The sequence below is a fragment of the Gordionus sp. m RMFG-2023 genome, chromosome 1 (assembly GCF_954871325.1).
Source record: "Gordionus sp. m RMFG-2023 chromosome 1, tfGorSpeb1-WG-v2, whole genome shotgun sequence".
Taxonomy (NCBI): Eukaryota; Metazoa; Nematomorpha; class Gordioida; order Chordodea; family Parachordodidae; genus Gordionus; species Gordionus sp. m RMFG-2023.
Window position 1 is genome coordinate 43490413 of NC_088775.1, and position 23112 is coordinate 43513524.

The following is a 23112-nucleotide window of genomic DNA, read 5'->3' on the forward strand; positions in this document are numbered from 1 at the left end:
TTTTCTAATATATACCGTTACACATCATCTTCCTGCGTATTTTGACCTTGAGTATAATATAATATATTTTTTTGCAGCATACTGTAATCTCCATACTTATACATCTAATTATTTTTTTAATATATTTTTTAAGATCTTGAAATATATTTAAATATCTATGAGTACTTTAGCATAATTCTCTTAAAGTAAAAAAAAAGTATAAATAATTTTGAATTAATATAATCAAAAACAAATAATGTATATATGAGCGCATAATTATAATCTATGTTAAAATGGGACAAAAGAAATATGTGCAAAAAATTTAAAAAATAACAATAAAGACCGGGGATGGTATAAAGCGAGGAAAAAAAGAAGGGGTCTATTATAGCTCTTTATCTAATACACTAATTGATGATATAATTGGCTTTAAGGATAGTTATGACCTTTGCCAAAGAAAAATCCCTCTCGAACTTCACCTGAGTTTGCTTATTTGTGATCCTAAATTTTTGAAGAATGCTAAGGCAAGTTTACCGAAGGTGGCAAGTGTGGTTGAAATGATAGGAATGAAACAATGGTCATTTGAAATATCTGTGTATTTTAAGATTTAAAGTTGACCCGTTGGGGTTTGGGGCCAGGGGGGTCAATGCATGAATAGTCCCATACCAATAATTGGCCTATCCTTCACGGAATATGGGTGATCTTGTCAGGACGTTTACCGTCTGATCTATAAACACCCTGGGGTTCTAGTATGAATGGTATTTGAGCTGTTTTCAAGGCACGTTGGATGATTGAATTACATTGTGTATGTCTGATGAATCGACCATTGCAGGAGCGACAAAATAGGCTTAGCCGGGGGGGGGGCAAGGGGAAATCCCCCTCCCCCTTTAGAAATTTATAATTTTAAGCTAATAAAAAATATCCCCCTTAGTCCTCCCCCTACTCCCTGACCCCCCAAATTGTATGCATATATCTTTACGAAAGTAAGAATGTAAAAGTTGATATTTTTTTAAACTAAAACTATTCATCATAATTTATACATTTTTGGAAAAAAGCATTTATATATATAAAAAGGTGAACCAAAAATGTTTTTTAAGAAATGGAATATAAGTCAAAGATAAGTCTTAAGACGAAAGTGAAATGTATTATAATTATTAATAATAGATCCATAAAATTACTAAATAATATAATATATCAAATATAATTCTTTATAAAGTGAGTAATTTTAATTTATATATCTTAATAAACGTAAAATATAATCATAAAACTATTGATAAAATTAAATCATAAATTAGATAAAAAAAATTAAAGCACAATTCAAACAGTGGAATATTATATGTCTTAGATTTACAGTATATTTAATTCAATTATCATTTATGACAATCAAATAATTTATACCAATATAGCGAATTATATATTTTACAAAAAACTATAAAATATTGATAAGGACATCAGAAATTATCTTTTAAAGACATTATGAAATGAATAATATGAAGATTAATTTTAATATCAATTTTTATTTAAAATAAATAGATGGCGTTAACTAAATGAATGCAATGGTTGCTATATTTATTATCAAAAGCATTGATTAGTAGAATTTGTTAAAATATTAACTGTAATATATTGTCAAATATGTCTGTAAAAATGGAATTTCACCTAGTATTTTATAACCAATTCTTTATAATAGAGTAATATCAACTATATGTCTACTTTTTAAATATTATTTTAAGTAATTATGTATAAGAGATTATATTAACCTAATACATGTCCTGTATATATATATAATGAACATTAGAGCTTAACTCAGATTGTTAATTTAAAAAGAATTAGTTGGCTGATTGATTTGTATATAAAAATTGTTAATTTTGCTCAAATTCTTGCATAAATTATGCCAATATCGAAAATAACAAAAAGGTTAAAACATTAAATAAAAATGGCTATATTTAACAAATTAATTTAAAGATTAATATTTTCCCCCTTCTACTCTCAAACATGCATCTCTTTAAAATGAATGGGGAAAACACCAATTTATGATTAGGAAATCAAATCTTGATATTAGTTGCGCATGTACTTCTTCAATTCTTATTTTCTAAAATTTTTTATTATAATTTATCGAATTCATTTCATGGTTTGAAGTTCACGCTTAAGATTAGTCTCCTCTTCTTCCAACACGTCTAGCATATTTTGAAACCTTTGTCTCAATGCAGGATTTTCTATGCACTGCAGATCGGCCAAATGATTGAATCTTTTATCCTGGATTGATCTGAGTTTGTTTTGTATCTCAAGTGTGCGGGTGGATGTATCTGTGCATATTTTGAAAAATAAACAGAACAATAATAATTTATCATTTATTTTACCATAAAATTTGCTAATATTGTTATACTAAAAAATATTTCAAAATTAAAATCATTTGAGCTTCCAAATCTATCACATATTCCTAGAAATTATGAAATGAATGAATCTCGGTGTAAGAAAACGTAAAAATTTCACAAATTCGCCAAAAATAAAAAAAAATTTTAACAGTATTATATGTCGATAACTTCGTTGCATTTGAAATAAACAAATAATTACCTAACTTAATGTATGTAATTTTGCGATGCACTTTTATAATTCAAATTTAAGTAAATATTCTATTATAATCTTGCATTAAGGAGGTTAAATCAGCTGATATTATAATATTAATCTTTTGTACCGTGTATTTTAAACCGTTTTCTAATGAATTCCAAATGTTTGAATACTCGGTTATTTTAAAAGAAATTTTAACTTAGTTCCTGGGAACGTTTCCTTAATTTTTAACTATATTAGTAGGAAAGGTTTACTGGCATTATAATTAAATTCAAAAAATGCAAGATTTGATAGATTGAAAGCGCCAATAGTAATTTTATCAGCTGAAATATTAAGAGTTATTTTGTCGGATATCTGTGTATCAGAAATTTTTTTTAAACAATTCCTTTTTCAATTCTAAATTTTAGTATTTATTTGTGATTTTTGGTTTCAAAAAAAATGATTAATTAAGGAAATCCATTTAAAAAAATAAAAAAATTCCCCCAAAATCATGAGAAGAAATAATAAATTGTCAAAGATGAGAGCAATCTATAATTATCTTATTTTTAATTGTGATTAAAGATCAATGGAATTTACTTTATCAAAAAATTATTTATAGGACAGGTGAGGCAGATAATGGGGGCAAAAAATGATAAGAATTATAACTATGATAATTTGGACATAATGCCAATATTAAAATAATATCAACAATGCTATAATCTTTTCTTCTACTTATTTTTGTTAGGAACATTAAGTTATTCAGCCCCTATCCTAGCTAACGTTTTATATTGAGCATAGTATATACCATATTAACTTAGGTTCTACGTTTTTTGATTGGATCAATTTTTAGTGGCAAGTTCTGCAACAATTTTTTTAACTCAGCTGGGAAACTGCAAGTATGTGTCACATATACACTGGTTATAGTTTAGAAAGACCTGCCCACCGAATGAAATGATGAAGGCAATAAAGATAATAAAATCCAGCGAGAGTAGTTTGGACTGTAAATTAATCCAGGCAGGAGCGAATATTTTCTGCTTGGGATTATTTAACCTTAACCATAATTTTATGTTCAATCATATACCATTGAACTCTTTGACACATCTCGGATCTCCATCACGATACACTATCGCGCCTCCCAACCCATCAAGCTTTCTCTACTGAAGAACTACCTTCTAATTCAGAGAATTTTATATACACTCCGATCGTCGCGAATCTTCCAATATGATGTCATCCTTGCTGCGCATGAGCTTGGGATCAAACGCCTCACAGAAATATACACAATCTTAAATTTGGAGACCTATTGGTTACAGGCTACCTTACCAACTAAATCCGGTGGTATTGGCATAAGGTCGCCCTCGCTATTTTCCATTAGTGTGTTCATATCCTCTCGTCTGTCTTGCGAGCCCATCATACACGCATTCACAAAACATCTTGATCACTTGCTAAAGCAGGTAACTGATCAAATCTCTCTCATTAAACAATCCTCCCTCATCAGCACTACAAAAGGACTGGGATAAACCTCCAGTTGGCCACTCCGTTGCATGCCTTAAATCGAGGAGCTAACCCAAAAACTATTATCTAATAATTTCCATTTTCGCAGATAGCGGCTACGAATATCTCGAGGCTTTCTCATTGCGAAATCGTGACCAGCTTCTAAATAACTATGAGCTAAGTCACGCCATTGGTCTTAGACTCAATTGCGATATGGTGATACCCTATCGCTGTATTCCCTGTCAAACATCGATTATTCCAAAAACCGTCACTCTTAGCACTGCAAGCGTTGTAGAAGCAGATTCATTAGACATTCATATGAAACGATACTATTTCCAGAGCCTTAAAATCTGCTGGCATCCCGTCAACTCTCGAACCCATTGGCCTTTACAATTCCGATGCTAAATGGGTCTAATAATTCTATCATGATCCTTTGGAAGAGGGGGGAATTCCTTATCTAGGATTTCTCATGCATCGATCCTCTTACCCCTTCCAATATAAATAGGAATGCTCGACGCCGAGGCGAAACATTCCTACCATTAATCGCCACGACTTTAACATCGTTTGGCTCTCATGCCCTGGCTTTTTTTAAGAGCTGGAGCACCAAATCTCTGATAGGACCGAGGATCCCAACGAGGGACACTATCTACGTCAGAGGTTGGCCTTAAACATAATAAAATACAATCATCTCAGCTTTATTCCTTCAATGAATGAAACCCCCTGATTGAACATTCTGTGCATAGGATAGACTTAGGCCATTTTTCTCCCAATCGTAGCGATGGCGCTAAAAAGGAATTGGATCTCAAGCGATAAAAGACAGAAAAATTAATGACAAAAACAAAAACGCGAATAAAGATGCGCAGAAGTCGAGAAGATCAGTGGCCACCAAAGCAAAATGCTACTTTTTAGGTGAAGAATTCACAAATTTTCGCTTATTTAAATTATAATTTATACTAATTTATTTATAATCTTTATATAAATTATGATTTGTGTTTCGTATTTATTATTTCATATTATAACTATTTATTAACCTAAATGTACCAAACGCTTATATACGATGATTAGATTACCTGCAAGACCTCTTTTTTTAAATTTCTTAACTAAAAAATAAATGAAGTTTTTTTTAAAATAAAATATAAATTTTTTTTTGTTATAATATAAATGGCTAGACTTGCAAACCTTTTTTCGAAATTCATACTTGGATTTTTTACACAAAAAAGAATGTCTATTATGTAGTATATACAAAAAAAATTCTCAAGAGGATAAAAAAGTAAAATTATAAAATTTGACGGCTCCTAAAAATGTCTAATTTAGGCGGCCCGGAGCCTCTGCCCGCTCGCCCCCCCGTTTGAACGGCCCTGCTTCCAAGGATTTTGTGATTGAAATTGGGATCATCAAAATATATATTGTTGATTTAAAATTATGTCAATTATTTTGAGTGTCTTCACAAATTTAATATAAAAAAATGTTTCAAAAATGTCAGATGAGAGTATTAATGGAAATAATCAAGAAAATATCATTCAGGTATAGTATGGGGTGCCCTCAATTTTCAGTAAAAATAAATGTTTACCGAGACCGAATTAATTAAGTTTTTGTTATGCCTAAAAAACTTGTTTCTATTTACAGGCAGGAATTATCTTAAGATCTTCATCCTTATACATTATAATTAATAGGTATAAAAAAAATTTCACAAATCCTAATCCAAAAAAATCTGACTTAAATAAAAAAAAGTTATGATTTAAACCAGGATTGGCAAGTCGGTCAATTGACCGGTCATAACCGAAGGAGTATTTGACCTAGGATATTATTGGTGAATTAATAAATTGATTTAATTAATATATATTTAAAGCATCTAATTAGGTTACAATTTATTTTAAGATATATCAATTTAATTATAAATATAAAATTTTCATATTAAAATATAAGATTCTCATATTAAAATATTAGAATTTCATTTTAAAATATAAAACAAAAATAAAAGAATTTTTCACATTATTAATTTGATTGGATCTCAGTATATAAATTTAATAATTTTGCTAAAGGATGGTTTTAGAAAATTACTTGCCGATTTGTATTACCTTATGTACAATTATCCAAACAAGATGGACATCATCAATAAAATATGTAAGGAGCAAGAAGAAAACTCTGAAGCAGTTGTTGGAGAAGTTGGATATTTGTCCGAAAGAAATTCAATAATATATTAAATGAAGAAATATTTTGGACAAAAAATTAAAAATTTTAAACTATTCTTTAACCTTTAGCTCTTTTATTGTTGTAAGTGCAAAGGGATAAATACACTTTAGCCCACGTAAAAAAAGAGATCCTTAATTTGGAAGATATACAATTCGATCATACCATGATTTTATAATTTCTTCATTTGAAGAAAAAAAATTGAAGATAATTTGAAAAAGGAAAAGAATCCATATATCACTAGTAGTGAGTTTGACGAAGCATGTGATATAATACAAGAATTAGGCATTTAATAAGGTGACGATAATCAAGATATTTTAAGTGATATCATAAATTTAAGAAATAAAAGCGGTTATATTTAATAACCAAAATATGTGGAAGGCAATAATTTGATAAAAAACAATCAGATTTCCTCCTCAAGTTGTTGGAATTAGCTTTACCCAATTTGAACATTAAGAGAAGTATCTAATATAATATCTTACTAACAATTCCTAGTTATATTTCTTTAGAAAGAAATTGGTCAATATGGGGCAAAATATTCATACGAAGAAAAGAAATCGATTGAAGATCTCGACAACCAGAAAATTGGTAAAAGTATTTCATAATCTAAAATTGATTAAAAGAAAATGATAATATTGAATATAAATCAGAACAAGACTCTGCCATGGAGAGCGAAACATTAATTATAGGATTTTTTTTAAAATAATTTATTATTACATAGATTCATTTTTTACTATTTTGTATAAAATGAAGTTAATAATGTCTTAAAACAAATTTATTGTATTTGACCATATTTGACTGAATCCTATTTGGCCAGTCAAATGCACAACTATGATTTATATACACTCTGGAAGGATAAAGAGATGGTGTATCCAGTATTATAAAATTTTTTTATTCATTATATTGTTTTAAAATAATATCTTAAAACATTTGTTTTATAATTTGAAATAAAACTCAATTATAGTACACTCAAAAATAAAACTTGCTTTAGGTAGTGGGGCTAAATCTGGCCATAATCGCATCTATTGAGTTTTTTTAGATCGTGTATTTGAACCTGGAGAGGTCTACTCTAAATATTATATCTATATTAACCACTATTGAAAAGAGCTTTCAATCATAAATATTATTGTCAATGAAGAAAATATATCAACCACTAACAGTATCACAGCTGAGTTAAAAAAAATTGTGGCAGAATTTGTAGTGTGACCAAACCAAAAAAAAGATTTTTACCATTACGGAATACCGTGTGCAGTATAAATTAATAAATCTTATTGATGATCTTATTAAATTTAATTAAGATAACTGATTTTTAAATTCTAATTCAATATGACGAAAGTATCATTATCGAAAATAATTTAATCCTGAGCAATATTTTACCGTGTCACTCACTTTATATTGAAATCTCATAATGCGGAGCTAAGTACCAATCCAGTTCATTTTGGTGAACCCAAAAGTATAAGATTATTATACCAAATTAGTTATATTTTCAAAAAAATTAATTTGATTTTTTAATTAGCAAGGTTTTCTCATATTTCATAGTGAATTGTAAAAGAAAAAAGCATTATATAAAAATAAACCAAAATTGGAAATCGCCACAAGAGAACTTTCGCTTGTAACATCTTCTTCGGTACTCATGATGAAGTCGCCAGTTGGGATTAAGTTCATACCGTCATCTTTAGTGGAACATTTTATCTTTAGAAAATAATAAATAACTGATCTAAATATCTTTTTTACTACTATACATTTGATCCTTTAGAGGCTATTTTGTTCAAGAATTTAATTTCAAGCTGTTATATTAATACTAGCTGATAGCCCGTCAAGAATTACGGGGAATCAGAATTTGGATAAATAATAAATTTTACCTTTATTTAACGATGGATGAATCAAAATATGGAATAAAAAAAAATATGATTTGTAAGGTATGATATTTATTAATTCTTTTAACAAATTTTCCACATCCAGACGCAATGGTTTTTGCCCTCTCACTTCATATAAAATCTACATTCACTCAAAGAATCTTTAAAGGCCTTAAAACCTTCCTAAATAATCTTTTAAAGAAAGACCTGCCATCATAGATTCGAATCTGGGGGCAAAGCTGAATATCTCACAAACACTATGGTAATATCTACCCCATTGCAGGCTATTTAGAAGATTATTATCAAAAATAATTGCCACGGGTCAAAATCCGGGGTTTTAACTAAATAAATATGCGTATCAATTAGGATTTGGTATTAAGGGAGAAGGCAAAAAACTTCATATGCCATTTGTATTCCAAAATCTTCCTCCTAACATGGCTATTATCAAAGTAGACTAAAAATGCTTTCAATATTAAATTTAGTGAACATTTCATAAATTGTTTTTATCCCAAATGTTTATTCAAAATTCCTAGAGACATACTGTAACATTAAAACTCCTTTATTCAGCTCATATGTCATAGATTCTGACGAAAGGATCCAGCATGGGGCACACGTCTTCGTTTATTTTACCTTAGTATTCATTATCTCATCTATTAGTTTAAATCTAAATTTGATTTGGATATAAATATTTGGTATCTTGATGATGGAACAATCTGTGATGCTCTTCTTAAAATAATTGGTTTTCAATTTCTTGAAGCCAATTATAAAAGACTCATTCTTAATAAGTCCAAATCCAAAATCTGTTTCCATGATAACAATATACAAAACCCTCATCTAGCAAGATTAAATTTTTTATTGAGTACATAAATAATAAAAATTAAAAAAAATAAGGAAATTAATATAATTAAAAAAAAGTATATTCAAACATGTTTCAAATATTTGTTCATATTGAATGCAATAAGTATATATTTACGTCATTAACATATTATAAAAATAATGAAAATTGGAATTAACTCATCAAAATAAAGTAAATTTCTGATTCACACCTCATATAGGCTTATTTTTGAGTTATCCATCATCAAATTAAAGTGAATACTAATTCCTTGTCATTCTTGTGGGATATCAGCTAGTAATCATACAAAATGCAAATATTTATTAGATTGTGGGAATGGATCCTTCCTTAAGGGTTTTTTTAATAACAATGGAAGCCACAAAACACTCATTAGTAAATTGTTATCCCCAGAGTTTTGAATAAGTTTGCCTTCTCATGATGTGGATCCATTTTTCAAGATGATCCTAATTATAAAAAAATATATTTTGATATAGGTACAGGGGGGGAAGGGTAGGCCATATTTTAAAATTTTAAATATACCCAGGCTGGGCCTAAAAATTTTAAAGGTACCCAGGTCAGGCCGTATATTTTAAATAGCCATTATTATCTATAAAAATTGAAAATAAAAATATAATTTTTTAAATCCAGACCGGGCCATACCAAAAAATTTTTTAAAAAAAATCCCGGGCAGGCTGTGCAAAAGGTACCTACAAGTCTCTGATATATTTATTACCTTCAATATAAATATATAATTGGAACATATGTATTTTCATTATATTATTTTGATAAAATCTGTAAAAATTATATTTATGTGCTCAATAAAAAAATATTCCTAAATAAATTTTATTCATTTGCAATTTAAACCTTATTTATTTTTGCAAGATGAAGGTTTTGCCTAACTTAAACCCGCCTATTCAGTGGATAGACTGAAAGATATTGGGTTGGTGAGTGGGAAATATTTTTAAAACAATGGGTAGGTGAATTAGAAATATATTTCAGGCAAAATGAGCAACTGACTTCTATTTATTATTAGATATTATTTTTTTATTTCATAATTTAAAGTTTAAGTAAAAAACATTAAAATAATACATAAAGAACCAAATCAACCAATGTAATAATTTTTAAAAGTTGGACAGGCAAGTTAAACAAAATAATAAATGAGTAAGCAGGAACCTCTCTAATAAGGATGACATCGGAAACAGCAGATCATAATGTATTTTACCTCTGCCCAAAAAATCCATTTATAAATGATATGCTTCTGCCACTTTTATTTTCCCATCAATTTACCACCAGAGGTCTGAAAATGACAACATTTTCAGGCCAAATGGGAATTTAATTAATGTTCTTGCTAAGTTTTGCTTGGCCCAATTTCAAATTTTTAAAGAATGTAACAAAGATATATAATTGTATAAAATGCAAATATTTATTAGATTGTGGGAATATTTATAATGGAAGGCACTAAGCACTCCTTGTACAATGTTCTCCAGAGTTTTGATATTTTATTTAAAAAATAAAAACAAGACCCTTACTATTTAACATATATTATAACGGAATCACTTGGTCGAGTCCGGCCTCCAATATATCACCCCACCAAGAACGGAACCACCAAATTGGATTAAGAAAAAAAATTATGTTTGCTGGGATTCGAACCGAAAACCATCGAATTGGTAAGCGGCGATCTTGCCGATTAGGCCATAGACGCTTTTCAAATTTCACGACTTTTTAAATATACATATAAGGTATTGTCTTAAGGTAGTACCTATCAAATTTATATTTTGCTTATTATTCATTTAGGTACTACCTAATTTATTCATTAACCTAAAAATTCTAGTATATATGTTAAGGTAGCTTAAATGATTTATGTTTGATATATGATATTATCATTGGACCGAATAAACTATGGTGATTTTTATTGGACGAATATTTTAAAGAATACTATTAGCTATTACGTTATGACACTGTGACTGTGACATGGCTTTTATATATTATAGATAGATAGATATTATCATCTCCCCAAGGATGGAATCAGCAAGTTAGATTAAGAAAAAATGATTTTTAAGCCATCAGATTTGTAAACGACGCTCTTGCCGATTAGGCAACAGACGCTTCTCAAAATTCACGATTTTAAAATATATATTATAAGTTGTGACACTGTGACTGTGACACGGCTTTTATATATATTATAGATTTAAAAAATTAATATCTCAATCGATTAAAACAAAAAATTTACAAAGGTTCGAAGAAAAAAGACGTACCAAATCGGAACAGGACAAGTAGGCGTGATCTGGTCCAATTTGCCCAGATTCAGCCCGCCCCATTAGGTGTTTCTCGGTTTCGCCATCGCTAAAATCGTATTCCTCTTCCTCGTCTAGATCTTCGTCTCCATCTTCCTCCAATTCAAGTTCATCGGATTCGGATAGATCGATTTCTTTGACGCGTTCATCCTCGCTGCCGCTAAAGCTGCTGAAAGATTCGCCGAACAAATCAGTTACGCCTGGTTATATATATAATCATTTTTATTTAATTTTAGTTGTTGATAAACTGTAATAGTAGTTATGAATAGCTGGAAGAATTACCAAATGGTAACCTATGTAAATCAGATGAACAATTAAGAGTTGTCATAGGCCATCGAACTGGATGTAACATAGTTCAACCACATACATGCATAAAATGTAAAATATTAGTTGATTCCAAAGGAATACTTGGTCTTAATTGTATATATAGTTAAGGCAGACATGCAAGACACGCAGCAATTAATTCGGTTACTAGCCGTTCTCTTATGAAGGCTCGAATACCAAACATCCTGGAGCCTGCTAATTTATCATTAGATGATGGCCTAAGACCTGATGGCTTTACTTCTGTGCCTTGGTTTTTAGGTAAATCCTTAATTTGGGACTACATGAGTCTCTTCATTTCCAAAAAATTTTAATTCTGACCCCGTTGATATAGCAGAGAAAAATTAAATATTCGAAATTGTTGTATTATGCAAATTTAGTTTAAAAAATAGTTGTACTTATATTTGTTATATGCAAAGATAAATTTTACATTTTTATATTTTATGGAATAACATTAATTTAAATGATGGATTTTTATTTTATATGTTTATTTCTTCGAAAAATTATTATGTTTAATATTCAAATGATTATAAAAAATTAATATAAAGAGAAATTGTTTTGTGTTCATTATAGAATCCTAATTTATTGTTAGAAAGAAAAGATTCAGGGTCTTCTACCAAACAAAAAAGGTAATACAGTTATTTAATAAAAATAAATTAATTAAAGGAGTTTATATCATATTATTTTAGGTTCGTTGAATAGTAAGTGTTTATTAATTAAATTATTATTAAGATTAATCCTTTGTTTATTTTATATAGATTTTATTTATCTTTATTCCTGTTACGCTCTCCCAAATAACATTAAGCCCCTGAGCTAGTTCGGATTTGTAACAATTTGGGCCGAAGTAAATCAGGGCTTGTTAGATATACACATAGGAAATCAAAGGTAAAAACAAATTTATTTTTATGTTATATAAATTATTATTATTTTTATTTATTATAGTAGTAATTTTATATGTATGCAATTTTTTTAAATTATTTAAAATTTTGTTAATTAAGTGGTTATTGAGTACATTATAATGTACATTACACAGATTAATTTATTAAGTTTAGTTCTCGAATATATAGGTATAATTATAATTTTGGTATGAATTTTAAGTTTCGCATTAGGATTAATTATAGGTAGAAATACGTCAGTAATAAGATTGGAAAATAAAGAAGTAGAAAGAATTAAAAACGCGATAAGAAATGAAAGCAAGATAAGTCAAAAAATAGATAATGGTAGGACAATTAGGTGTTACAGTTGTGGAAAGTTCGGACACATTTCGAGGCAATGTGATTTAACTGGACATTTAAATTGCGCGAGATGTGGACGGAAAGGCCATATAGTAACAAATTGTAGAAGTTTTATAGATAATAATTTAATATGTTTAAAATGTGGACAAAAAGGACATGTTCAGGAAGCATGTAACAGATGACTATATAAAGGAGAGAATAAGCATATAAATTATATTAGTAATAGTATATCTGATTTTTATAATTTTAATTGTAAATTAGGAATAAATGATAATAGTATAAATGATGTGAATGATAAAAAAATTTGGAAACAGAAAATGTATGCAAAATTGAGTTGGAAAATATAATAAGGAAAAATAAATGTCCTAGGATTAAAATAAAAATAGGAGAAATTGAAATTAGCTTTTTATTGGATACTGGAGCTGAGATTAGTTTAATGAGTGTAAAAGAATTTAATAAATATTTTACAAAAGAGAGATTCATTACAAAGAAAATAAAAGTGAGACAGTTAGATGGAAACATGATTAAAATTCTAGGTTTTTATATAATAAAATTGGTAGATATAAATAAGGAAATAAAGTTATGGATTACGACACTAAATATGGAACCAATTTTAAGTTGGAATGACATTAAGCAGATAGGTCCTGATTATAAGTGGTGGTCTTTGATTGAAAATATACATGAGAACAACAAAATGACTAAAGAGATAATAAGAAGTGAAGAGAAGGAGAAGACTGAGTTACCTTGTTTAAGATTCAAAAATGAGCTAGTTCTCGTTGAACTAAAAAATCGAACACCAGAATTTTTGATTAAATATAGAAGCAATTTAGAAGAAAATAAGAAAATAGGAGATATAAAACAATAGAGGTAGATTCAGTCGAAATTAAACAAGAAATTAATAATATGGTAGACCAGAAGGTTGTTGAGGATATTTTTGACAAAGAAATAAAGATTATTTTGAATAGGTATAAGGAAGTCTTTAACCCTTTCGTGCCCAGCGAGATCATTTGTCATCAAAATTTTTAATCAATTAATTTTTATATTTAAAAAACGAAAGGTTGCTATTTAGACATATTAATTTACAAAACAATATTTATTCTTTCATATTTTATCATTAACCTGGCAAAATGATTATTTTATTATATCAGAATATAAGTTCAAAGTTAGGTATTTTAGGCGCCAAAATTTTTACACTTTTACATCGATTACCATTCTATATAAATATATATAAATCAAAGGTAAATAATATTTTTATGATAGATTATTACTAGTATTTCATGTTTAGTAAAAAAAAATTAACAATAACTATTTTTTATATGATTTTTTAAAGAGAATCCAAATTGGTAACATTGGGATTTTCTTATGTAATTTTTTCCATAAATTTTTTAAAATTAAATATTGAAAATATGATATAGTAAGAATTGAATATAGGTAGTGTTGTTAAACGGCTCGTTTTGAGCCGATTCTTAAAAACGGCTAACTCAATATTTTAGCCAGAAAAATATTCCCTAAGCCTCGAGATTTCGCTAATAGATGTCCAAACCTTTATTCCTTCTACAAACAAAATCTTCAGGCTTGCGTAATACTATTCTGGATGAAATATTGAGTTAGCCGTTTTTAAAAATCGACTCAAAACGAGCCGTTTAACAACACTAAATATAGGCTATTTCCCATTTAGCAAGCCACTATAATATTTGCAAAAAGTTAAGAAAGTGAAAATTTTATTTTATATTTTTTTAAAAATTTTATAAATAATTTTTAGATGACCTCAACATGTATTATATCAGAGGGAGATATATCTGATGTAGATATTGAGAAGGATGATGACTTTGAAAATGCCACAGTAGTTGATCTAAAGTGAAATTGAAAAATTTCTCGGAATTCACCTTTATACGGGCATTGTTAAATTGCCATCAATAAGGCAATATTGGGCTATAGAGACAGTGATTCCTCAAATTTCTCAATGCATGACAAGAAACAGATTCTTGGAATTGAGAAAATACTTTCATATTAATGATAATAATAATATAATCCTTAGGGGCCAGCCTAATTACGATAAACTTTTCAAACTAAGACCATTTATTAGTGCATTAAAAATGAACATGAGAAAGATTCAATTAGAGGAAAAATTATCAATTGATGAAATGATAGTGCCCTTCAAAGGGCGATGTGAATTTAAACAATATATTAGCTCAAAACCGCATAAATGGGGAATTAGAATTTTCGCTTTATGTGAATCATCTGGAATGCTATATGATTTCGAAATATATTTAGGAAAATGCACAAATATAAAAAACTTTGATGGGAATTAGCGGAGATATTGTTATACGACTATTAGAAACTGTTCCCCCACATAAAAATCATAAAATTTACATGGATAACTTTTTTTCTTCATAATTTAGCAGTTGCGCTCAAAGATAATGGCTTTATCATGTCGGGGACCATTATATTTAATCGATTATTAGGATGCCATCTGGTTGATGATAAAATCTTAAAGAAAAAAGGAAGAGGGTCCCTTGATTATAAAGTGGATTCTAATAATAATATTATAATTTGCAAATGGTTTGATAACAAATCGGTTATCACGATATCATCATTTATGGGTATAAATCCCACATCACGAACGAAAAGATGGTCGGTATCTGAAAAATCTTTTATTAATGTCGAAATTCCGGCTATAATTCAAGATTATAATGCTAGTATGGGCGGAGTGGATCTCCGTGATATGTTAATTGAACTATACAGAATTGACATAAAATGGAAGCGCTTTTACATGCGAATTTTCTTTCATTTATTAGATTCCTGTGTAGTGAATTCGTGATTACTCTATAGACGCTACATCAAACAGAAAGATGATAAATATATATTTCTTTTAGCGTTTAAAGCTCGGATAACTAAAGGATTAATGATGGTTGGAAAGGAAAATTATGGAAAAGAAGGTAAACATAATTTGAAGATTAAAAAAAAAGAAAGAAATTGAATAGTTTTCATCCAATCCCAGATATTAGATTCGATAAAATAGGGCATTGGCCCTCGGCGGCTAACAGACAAAGATGCAAGAATTGCAAAAATGGTTATACAAGATTTGAATGTTTAAAATGTAAAATATCTTTATGTTTAAATAAAAATCGCAATTGTTTTATTTCATATCATTCGAAATAAATTGTATATTTTTTTACATATGAATATCCCAATGATGACAATTGGTAACATTTTATAATTCTATATATATACACTTTTTAAAATAAAAAACGTTGAAAATGTGTTATTTGCGTCTTATTTAACTCAGTTTTAGAAGAAAAAAAATTTTTGTTCACGGGAAATATGTCGGACGCGAAAGTGTTAAAGAAGAATTAGGTACTCTGAAAAATTTTGAAGTAGATATACGATTAGAAGAAAATTATAGGCCTAAGTTTTGCGGCATAAGAAGATTACCGTTTTCGTGGATAGAAGAGATAGATAAAGAATTAGATAAATGGTTAAAAGATGGAATAATAAAACCAATAGTGCATAGTGAATGGGCAACACCTTTAGTGCCCATAAGAAAACCAGATAACAGTTTAAGATTGTGTATAGACTATAGAGTAACAGTTAATAAGTTCGTAATAAATGAAAAGTATCCACTACCTAGAATAGAACAACTGCTAGCGAATTTAAGAGGAGACACCCTGTTTTCAAAGATTGATTTTTCGAATGCTTATTTGCAAATTAAGGTGAGTGAAAAGACAAGTAAGATACTAACGATCAACGCATAGAGGTTTGTTTGCATTCTGCCGACTACCTTTTGGTTTGGAAATATCAGCGCCAATATTTCAAAGAACGATGGCAGCGTTATTTCAAGGAATAATGTATTATTTAGACGATGTTTTGATATCTGGTAGAACAGAAGAAGAACACAATTCGAGATTAGTTAAAGTGTTAGATATTATATTAGAAAATGGTTTAAAAGCTAATTTGAAGAAGAGCGTTTTTGGAGTAAAAGAAATAAAGTATTTAGGACATATTATAAAAGGAAATGAGATTACGCCAATTGTAAAGAATATTGATAAGATCATGAATATGAGAGCCCCGAATAATAAAGCGGAGGTACAAGCGTTTTTAGGAGCAACGAATTATTATCATCGGTTTGTTCAAAATTTTGCAGAAATTGCTACACCGTTGTATGATCTATTAAAGAAAAATAAAAATTTTGAATGGGGAGAAGCACAGGAGAAAAGTTTCGAAAAATTGAAAATAAAAATGGTAGAGAAGCCGATTTTAAGCTGTTTTAATGAGAATTTAAATATTATTTTAGCAGTCGATGCCTCTAATGAAGGTATAGAAGGAGTTTTATTGCAGATGATCGATAATGTTGAGAAACCTATTTTATTTTTATCGAGACGATTTAATAGCACTGAGAAAAATTACTCAACGATAGAAAGAGAGGCTCTAGCAGTGAAATTCGGGCTTACGAAATGTAAGGAATATCTGATAGGAAAAAGGTTTTTATTATATACGGACCATAAGCCGTTGGTAGATTTATTTAAGAAGGAAAATAAGGAACTTATGATTTCACCTAGGCTGCAAAGATGGCTAATTTTAGTTGGTAATTTCGATTTTGAGATAAAATTCAGAGAAGGTAAGCAAAATTGCTTACCGGACATTTTATCAAGATTGTTTAATAAAGATATTGAAGACAAAGAGCCAGTAATCAATAGTTTAGAATATATAGAAGAAGAAAATGTAAATGGTGATATTATAAGAGCCGTGAGAATAGATACAAGAGAAAAACCTATAACATTTGAAATAGTAATGGAAATATCCAAGGAAGATAAAGAATTATTAAGAATTATAAATTGTTTGAAAGGAGATGCAGAATGGGAAAAGGAAGACAAAACATTTAAGAATATTAGAAGTGAATTAAATATAGAAGACAATTGTTTATTGAGAGGATATAGATTAGTGATACCGAATAAATTAAGAAAAGAAACCTTAGATGTAATACATTCAGGTCATCAAGGCATAGAAAGAATGAAAAATAAAGCAAGAGAATACATTTGGTGGCCCAAGATGAATAAGGAAATAGAAGAGTTAGCGAGGAGCTGTGAAACCTGTAATATGTGGGCAAATTTACCATCAAAAAATAAGGAGGACAAATGGCCAGAGACAAATGAGCCATGTGAAAGAATACACGTAGATTTTTTAGAATATGAAAAGAAAAAGTATTTCATAAAGGTAGATGCAGGTTCAAAATGGATAGATTGTAAACAGGTATCAGTTCTGTCAACAAAAATAGCGTTGGATTAGGTAAAAGATTTTTTAAGTAAATATGGATTAATGAAGACATTAGTATCTGACGGTGGTCCAGCGTTCAGAGGCAAAGCATTTGATAAGTTTTGTGATAGGTGGAAGATTGAACATATATTATCTCCACCATATTATCCAAGAAGTAATGGGCAAGCAAAACGAATGGTGGCTTTAGTTAAAAATTGGTTAAAAAAAGAAAAATATGGAGAAGGAAAATGGTGGTTATTATTATTAGCATATAATAATACTAAGAATAGCAAAGGGAAGTCGCCAGCAGAAATGTTTTTAGGTAGAAAAATAAGAAATGAATTAGATTTTTTGAAAGAAAAAATAAAGCCAAAAGATAATACATATGAGGAGAAATTTAAAGTTGGAAGTTTGGTATGGATTCTACTGTTTGAGGGTCCATTTAAATGGGGGAAGGGTATAGTAAGCAAGAATATAGGAAGAAAAAAGGTAGAAGTAGAAATTGAAGGACAAGAAGGAACTTTTACAAGGCACCTGAAGCAAGTAAGGTGTAGAAGCTTAGGGCCTTAGAGAGAAATGAGAAATATACGAAGAATTAGAAGTAATAAATTGATGAAAGACATAATTATGAGAATCAGATTTGCTGATGAGACATAATTAAGAGATTCATAATTAGAAAGGAATAAATTGATGATAGACATAGTAGGAGAATCATAATTTGTAGGAAATAAAAGGGATGATAGACTTAATTATGAGATTTATATTTTATAAAGAGTTAGAGAAGAAATTAAAATGTAGTATAGAGAAAGAGTTCGAAGAATATATATATATATGTTTATAAAGTAGTTTATTTAGATGGCCTCGTATGTTAGAGTTGGTAACAAAATAATAAGGATAGAAATAAGAGACGTAGATGGGTCAAAGGAATTGAACAGATGGGTAGAAGCCGCAAGGAACGAGGCGAGACAAAGATACGGGGATTGGCTACAAGAAGCGCCAACGAGATGTGGTCACAGAACAGCACCGTATGGCACAAGAAGGAGATTGGATTGCTGGGCGTGCGGGGGTGAACACAAACTACGGTTTTGCCCAAGTATGGAGTTGACCACAAATAGTAATTCGAGTACACCAAGGAGGAACATGGTAGAATCGACGAACACGATGGGGTTAAGGGAGAATTAAAGGGGGGAGATGTTGTATTATGCAAATTTAGTTTAAAAAATAGTTGTACTTATATTTGTTATATGCAAAGATAAATTTTACATTTTTATATTTTATGGAATAACATTAATTTAAATGATGGATTTTTATTTTATATGTTTATTTCTTCGAAAAATTATTATGTTTAATATTCAAATGATTATAAAAAAATGAATATATATATTGTTCAATTATTTCAATAATAAGAGAGTTGGAATTTCATAGAAAAGAGAAATTGTTTTGTGTTCATTATAGAATCCTAATTTATTGATAGAAAGAAAAGATTCAAGGTCTTCTACCAAACAAAAAAGGTAATACAGTTATTTAATAAAAATAAATTAATGAGTTTATATCATATTATTTTAGGTTCGTTGAATAGTAAGTGTTTATTAATTAAATTATTATTAAGATTAATCCTTTTATTTTATATAGATTTTATTTATCTTAATTCCTGTTACGCTCTCCCAAATAACATTAAGCCCCTGAGCTAGTTCGGATTTGTAACAGAAATTAACAAATTTTATTTTTTACCAATAGTTATATCTTCCTTTGGACATATGTCATGTGTTCTTTAAAATATTTAGACGGCAAAATAAGAGCCCTTACATCAGAATCTAAAGAATTTTATTTTTTTAAACAAAATATACAAAAAACCATTTTAAAATATAATTATTTATGTTTTGTTGTATTCCCATCTCCGTTTTTATAGAAAGAATTTTTTATTTTTTATATTTTTAAAGAATTATTTGGGTATCATTTCATATATTAGGAATTTAATAAAGATAATTATAGGTTAAAATTAGTACTGCATGGTAATGTGTTACAAAAATAACTTGCGTTACCTTTTCATCAAAATCAGGCAACGGGCGTTACTATTTGAAGAAGTAGTCATAGTAATGCATTACTTTATACTTTATCATTATTATTATATTCATAATCATCTTTAATTGTTTAATGTTTAGGATAAAAATTAATTGTGAATTATTTTCATCATCAACAAGGATAAATGAAGGAAAAAAACAGTATTTGGTTTCTTCTTTGAGGAAAGATATTGATCAAAATAAGACATCGATGAAGGAAACAAGACTCATTCCCAAAAATGAAAAAAAATAAATAGTTATTTCCATGTTAAATCGACAAAATTTGGCGATACCAAAGAATGGGGTATTTAGGGCAAATGTAATCCCTATAATTTTAGATATTTTGGGATTTAATTGAGCTAGAAGAGTTATTTAATTATAAAGTCTAATGGTTGGCCTTTAAAGTTATATAATGTTAAAAAATCGAAAATAATTATAAGATGAAAATTTCTCTTAATTTTTTTATGTATAGCTATAGAATTCATTAATAATATGCAAAATTTCAAGTTGAGCCGAGCATAGGTTTGGGAGATATGACATTTTAATCATTAGTAAATTATTTGATAGATCATTAATTGTAATGTATTTAAGACTAAAGCTTTTAAATATTTTATAATGTTATGTATTTAAATATAGGATTAGAAAAGGTGGGCAATATAATTAATTAACTCTCGGCTTAGCTGGTAAAACCCTTTACTTTCTGTTACATTTAGAGGTTGAAGATTTTTTGAAATAAAATACAGATAAATTTTCTTTAAGATTTTTCAGTTGTTTCTTAATTTTTGTATTTTTAAAACATATTTATACCTTAAACTGTCGGTACCCCGTTATACATTTATATGACATATCGTTTTAGCAATATGCCTATTTTACAAAATTTTGTAGGTTTCTTTTATAGTATATTGTTAAAAATTTATCCTAAATTTTGATTTTTTCACGTTTTAAATTCGATATCAATATATCTTTTCTATTTAACACTTCTGATTTTCTAATCATTTCAACCCCAATTATTTCATTGCCATTAATTTTGCGGGTTTTAAAATTTCCGTGATTTTTGAGAAATTTATGTTCACACCCAATCACGTAATAATAATTTTGAATGAGCTCGTCGCGCCTAGCAATTCAAAATCTATTCACACTCATGCCGTGAATAGGTAATTTCATGGCCCGCGCCCACCTATAATGTAAAGTAGTGATCTGCATCGGGCCTACAAACCCGGCCTAGCCCGAACCCGATATTTTTTAAAAAAGTTTTACCGGCCCGACCCGAACCCAAAATTTTTAAAAAAATACCGGCCCGGCCAGAATTTATTTAAATATAGAAATTAATTTTGACAATTACTCGAAATAAAAGACATATGTTATATGGCATCTAGTTTCTATAAATAAAATCAAATATTTTTATTTTACATAAAAAATTCAATATAAAATTGATAAATTTAGATATATTTTAAAAAATTCTAAGGCCCGACCCGTCCCGAATTTTCCGGCGCGCATGTCTATGTATACATAAAGAACAAATTTTATATGTGGTCAATCCTGATCTGCAAAAGTAGGGCCCGGCATATTTTTTTTGGAAATGAATGTAGCAGGTAAAGGATTATATATTTATGTAGTTATTGAAGGCAATGTTATATATATAGAATAATTGATATTGGTATTATAAAGATTTTTTTTTTAAAAATGAATAGTTTAGAGATGTATTCCGATGTAAGATGGATGGGGTAAAATGGTTAGATGGAGGAAATTGTCAATTGTTAAATGGTGTGAATGGGGGTAGTGAAAATGGGGCAAGATTGTCAAATGGTTAGATGGAGAAAATTGTCAAATGGAAAATTAAATGGGAATGATACAATGATAATGATACAGATGAATAGTCAAATGAGATGTGATGAAGAAGGTAACAAATGGGGCAAGATGGGCAATGGTATAATTAGATGTTTAATAGAAAGTAACAAATGGGGCAAGATGGGCAATGATGTAATTCGATGTTTAATAGAAAGTAACAAATGGGGCAAGATGGACAATGATGTAATTAGATGTTTAGTGTGGATCAAGTGGGCAACTGAGATGTAAATGAAATGTGGAAAGGGGGTAAGATGGAATGGTCAATGGAAAGTGTCAATTGTCAAATGGATATGGATAGATGTAGATGATCAATGTATAAAATGGATGATCAAATGAGATGATGAAGCTAACAATTTTATGGTCAAATGTTAAGATAGGTGATCAAATGGGGTGATAGGATTATCAGTATCTGGGGGATATGCGATGATTGAATGATGGTTTTAAGCTGGAATGATGGTGAGTTATGATGTTGATGAATGGGTTCAAGGACAGCTGGATGATTGGAATGAGCATATGGATGGTTGGGTGAATCAGAGGGTTATTTGGTATGGTGTGGTATGAACAAAGGAAGGAACTGATTGGTATGTGCATATGGGTGTTGTATGAAGGAGTCAGGATGTTTGATTTGTGTTTCATGGTATATAGTGGGATTGGTAAAAGGGGGAGGTGTTGTAGTTGACGTGAAGCTTGTCAATCAATCAAAAATGTTAGTTATATATTATTATATCTATAGCGGAATTTTTTATATAAATGATATGAATAAACTATTTATCCAGATGATTTAAGTATTACTACTGTTAAGTTACAGGCTAATATTAGGAAATTAAACATTATGACGTTAACATTACGACATTTACGGTAACATCACAACATCGGGCCGGGCCTACTTTTGCAGATCAGGATTGACCACATATAAAATTTATGCTTTATGTATATATCGACATGCGGGCCGCCGGTGAATTTTGACCACGCCGACGCTGCCGCCGATGTAAAAATTCGGCGGCGTGATACATATTTTTTATCATTAAAAATAATATTAATTTTATATATTATTTATGAATTTTAATTAGAAGAAAAATAATATTAAATATTTTTTGAATTATTAAAATGTGATTTTATTTTTTAAAATTAATAAATATTATTTGCTATAAATTTGATTTGTAACAATCCATATAATACACGTTGGCCCATTTTGAGCAGGTCTGTAACCAA

General features: G+C 29.0%; 1 protein-coding gene across 1 annotated transcript in view; it reads right to left on the bottom strand.

Annotated features, from left to right (window-relative positions):
* Positions 1 to 1505: 1505 nt before the first annotated feature.
* The window catches only part of LOC135931135 (transcription initiation factor TFIID subunit 7-like), a 32730-nt gene continuing 11123 nt past the window's right edge, over positions 1506 to 23112 (bottom strand). Inside the window, exons 5-7 of the mRNA XM_065468034.1 lie at positions 11145 to 11383; positions 7779 to 7893; positions 1506 to 2279 (exon numbers count right to left, since the gene is read on the bottom strand). Coding sequence (XP_065324106.1) covers positions 2095 to 2279; positions 7779 to 7893; positions 11145 to 11383 — 539 coding nt within the window. The 3' untranslated portion in view covers positions 1506 to 2094. The remainder of the gene's footprint in view (positions 2280 to 7778; positions 7894 to 11144; positions 11384 to 23112) is intronic.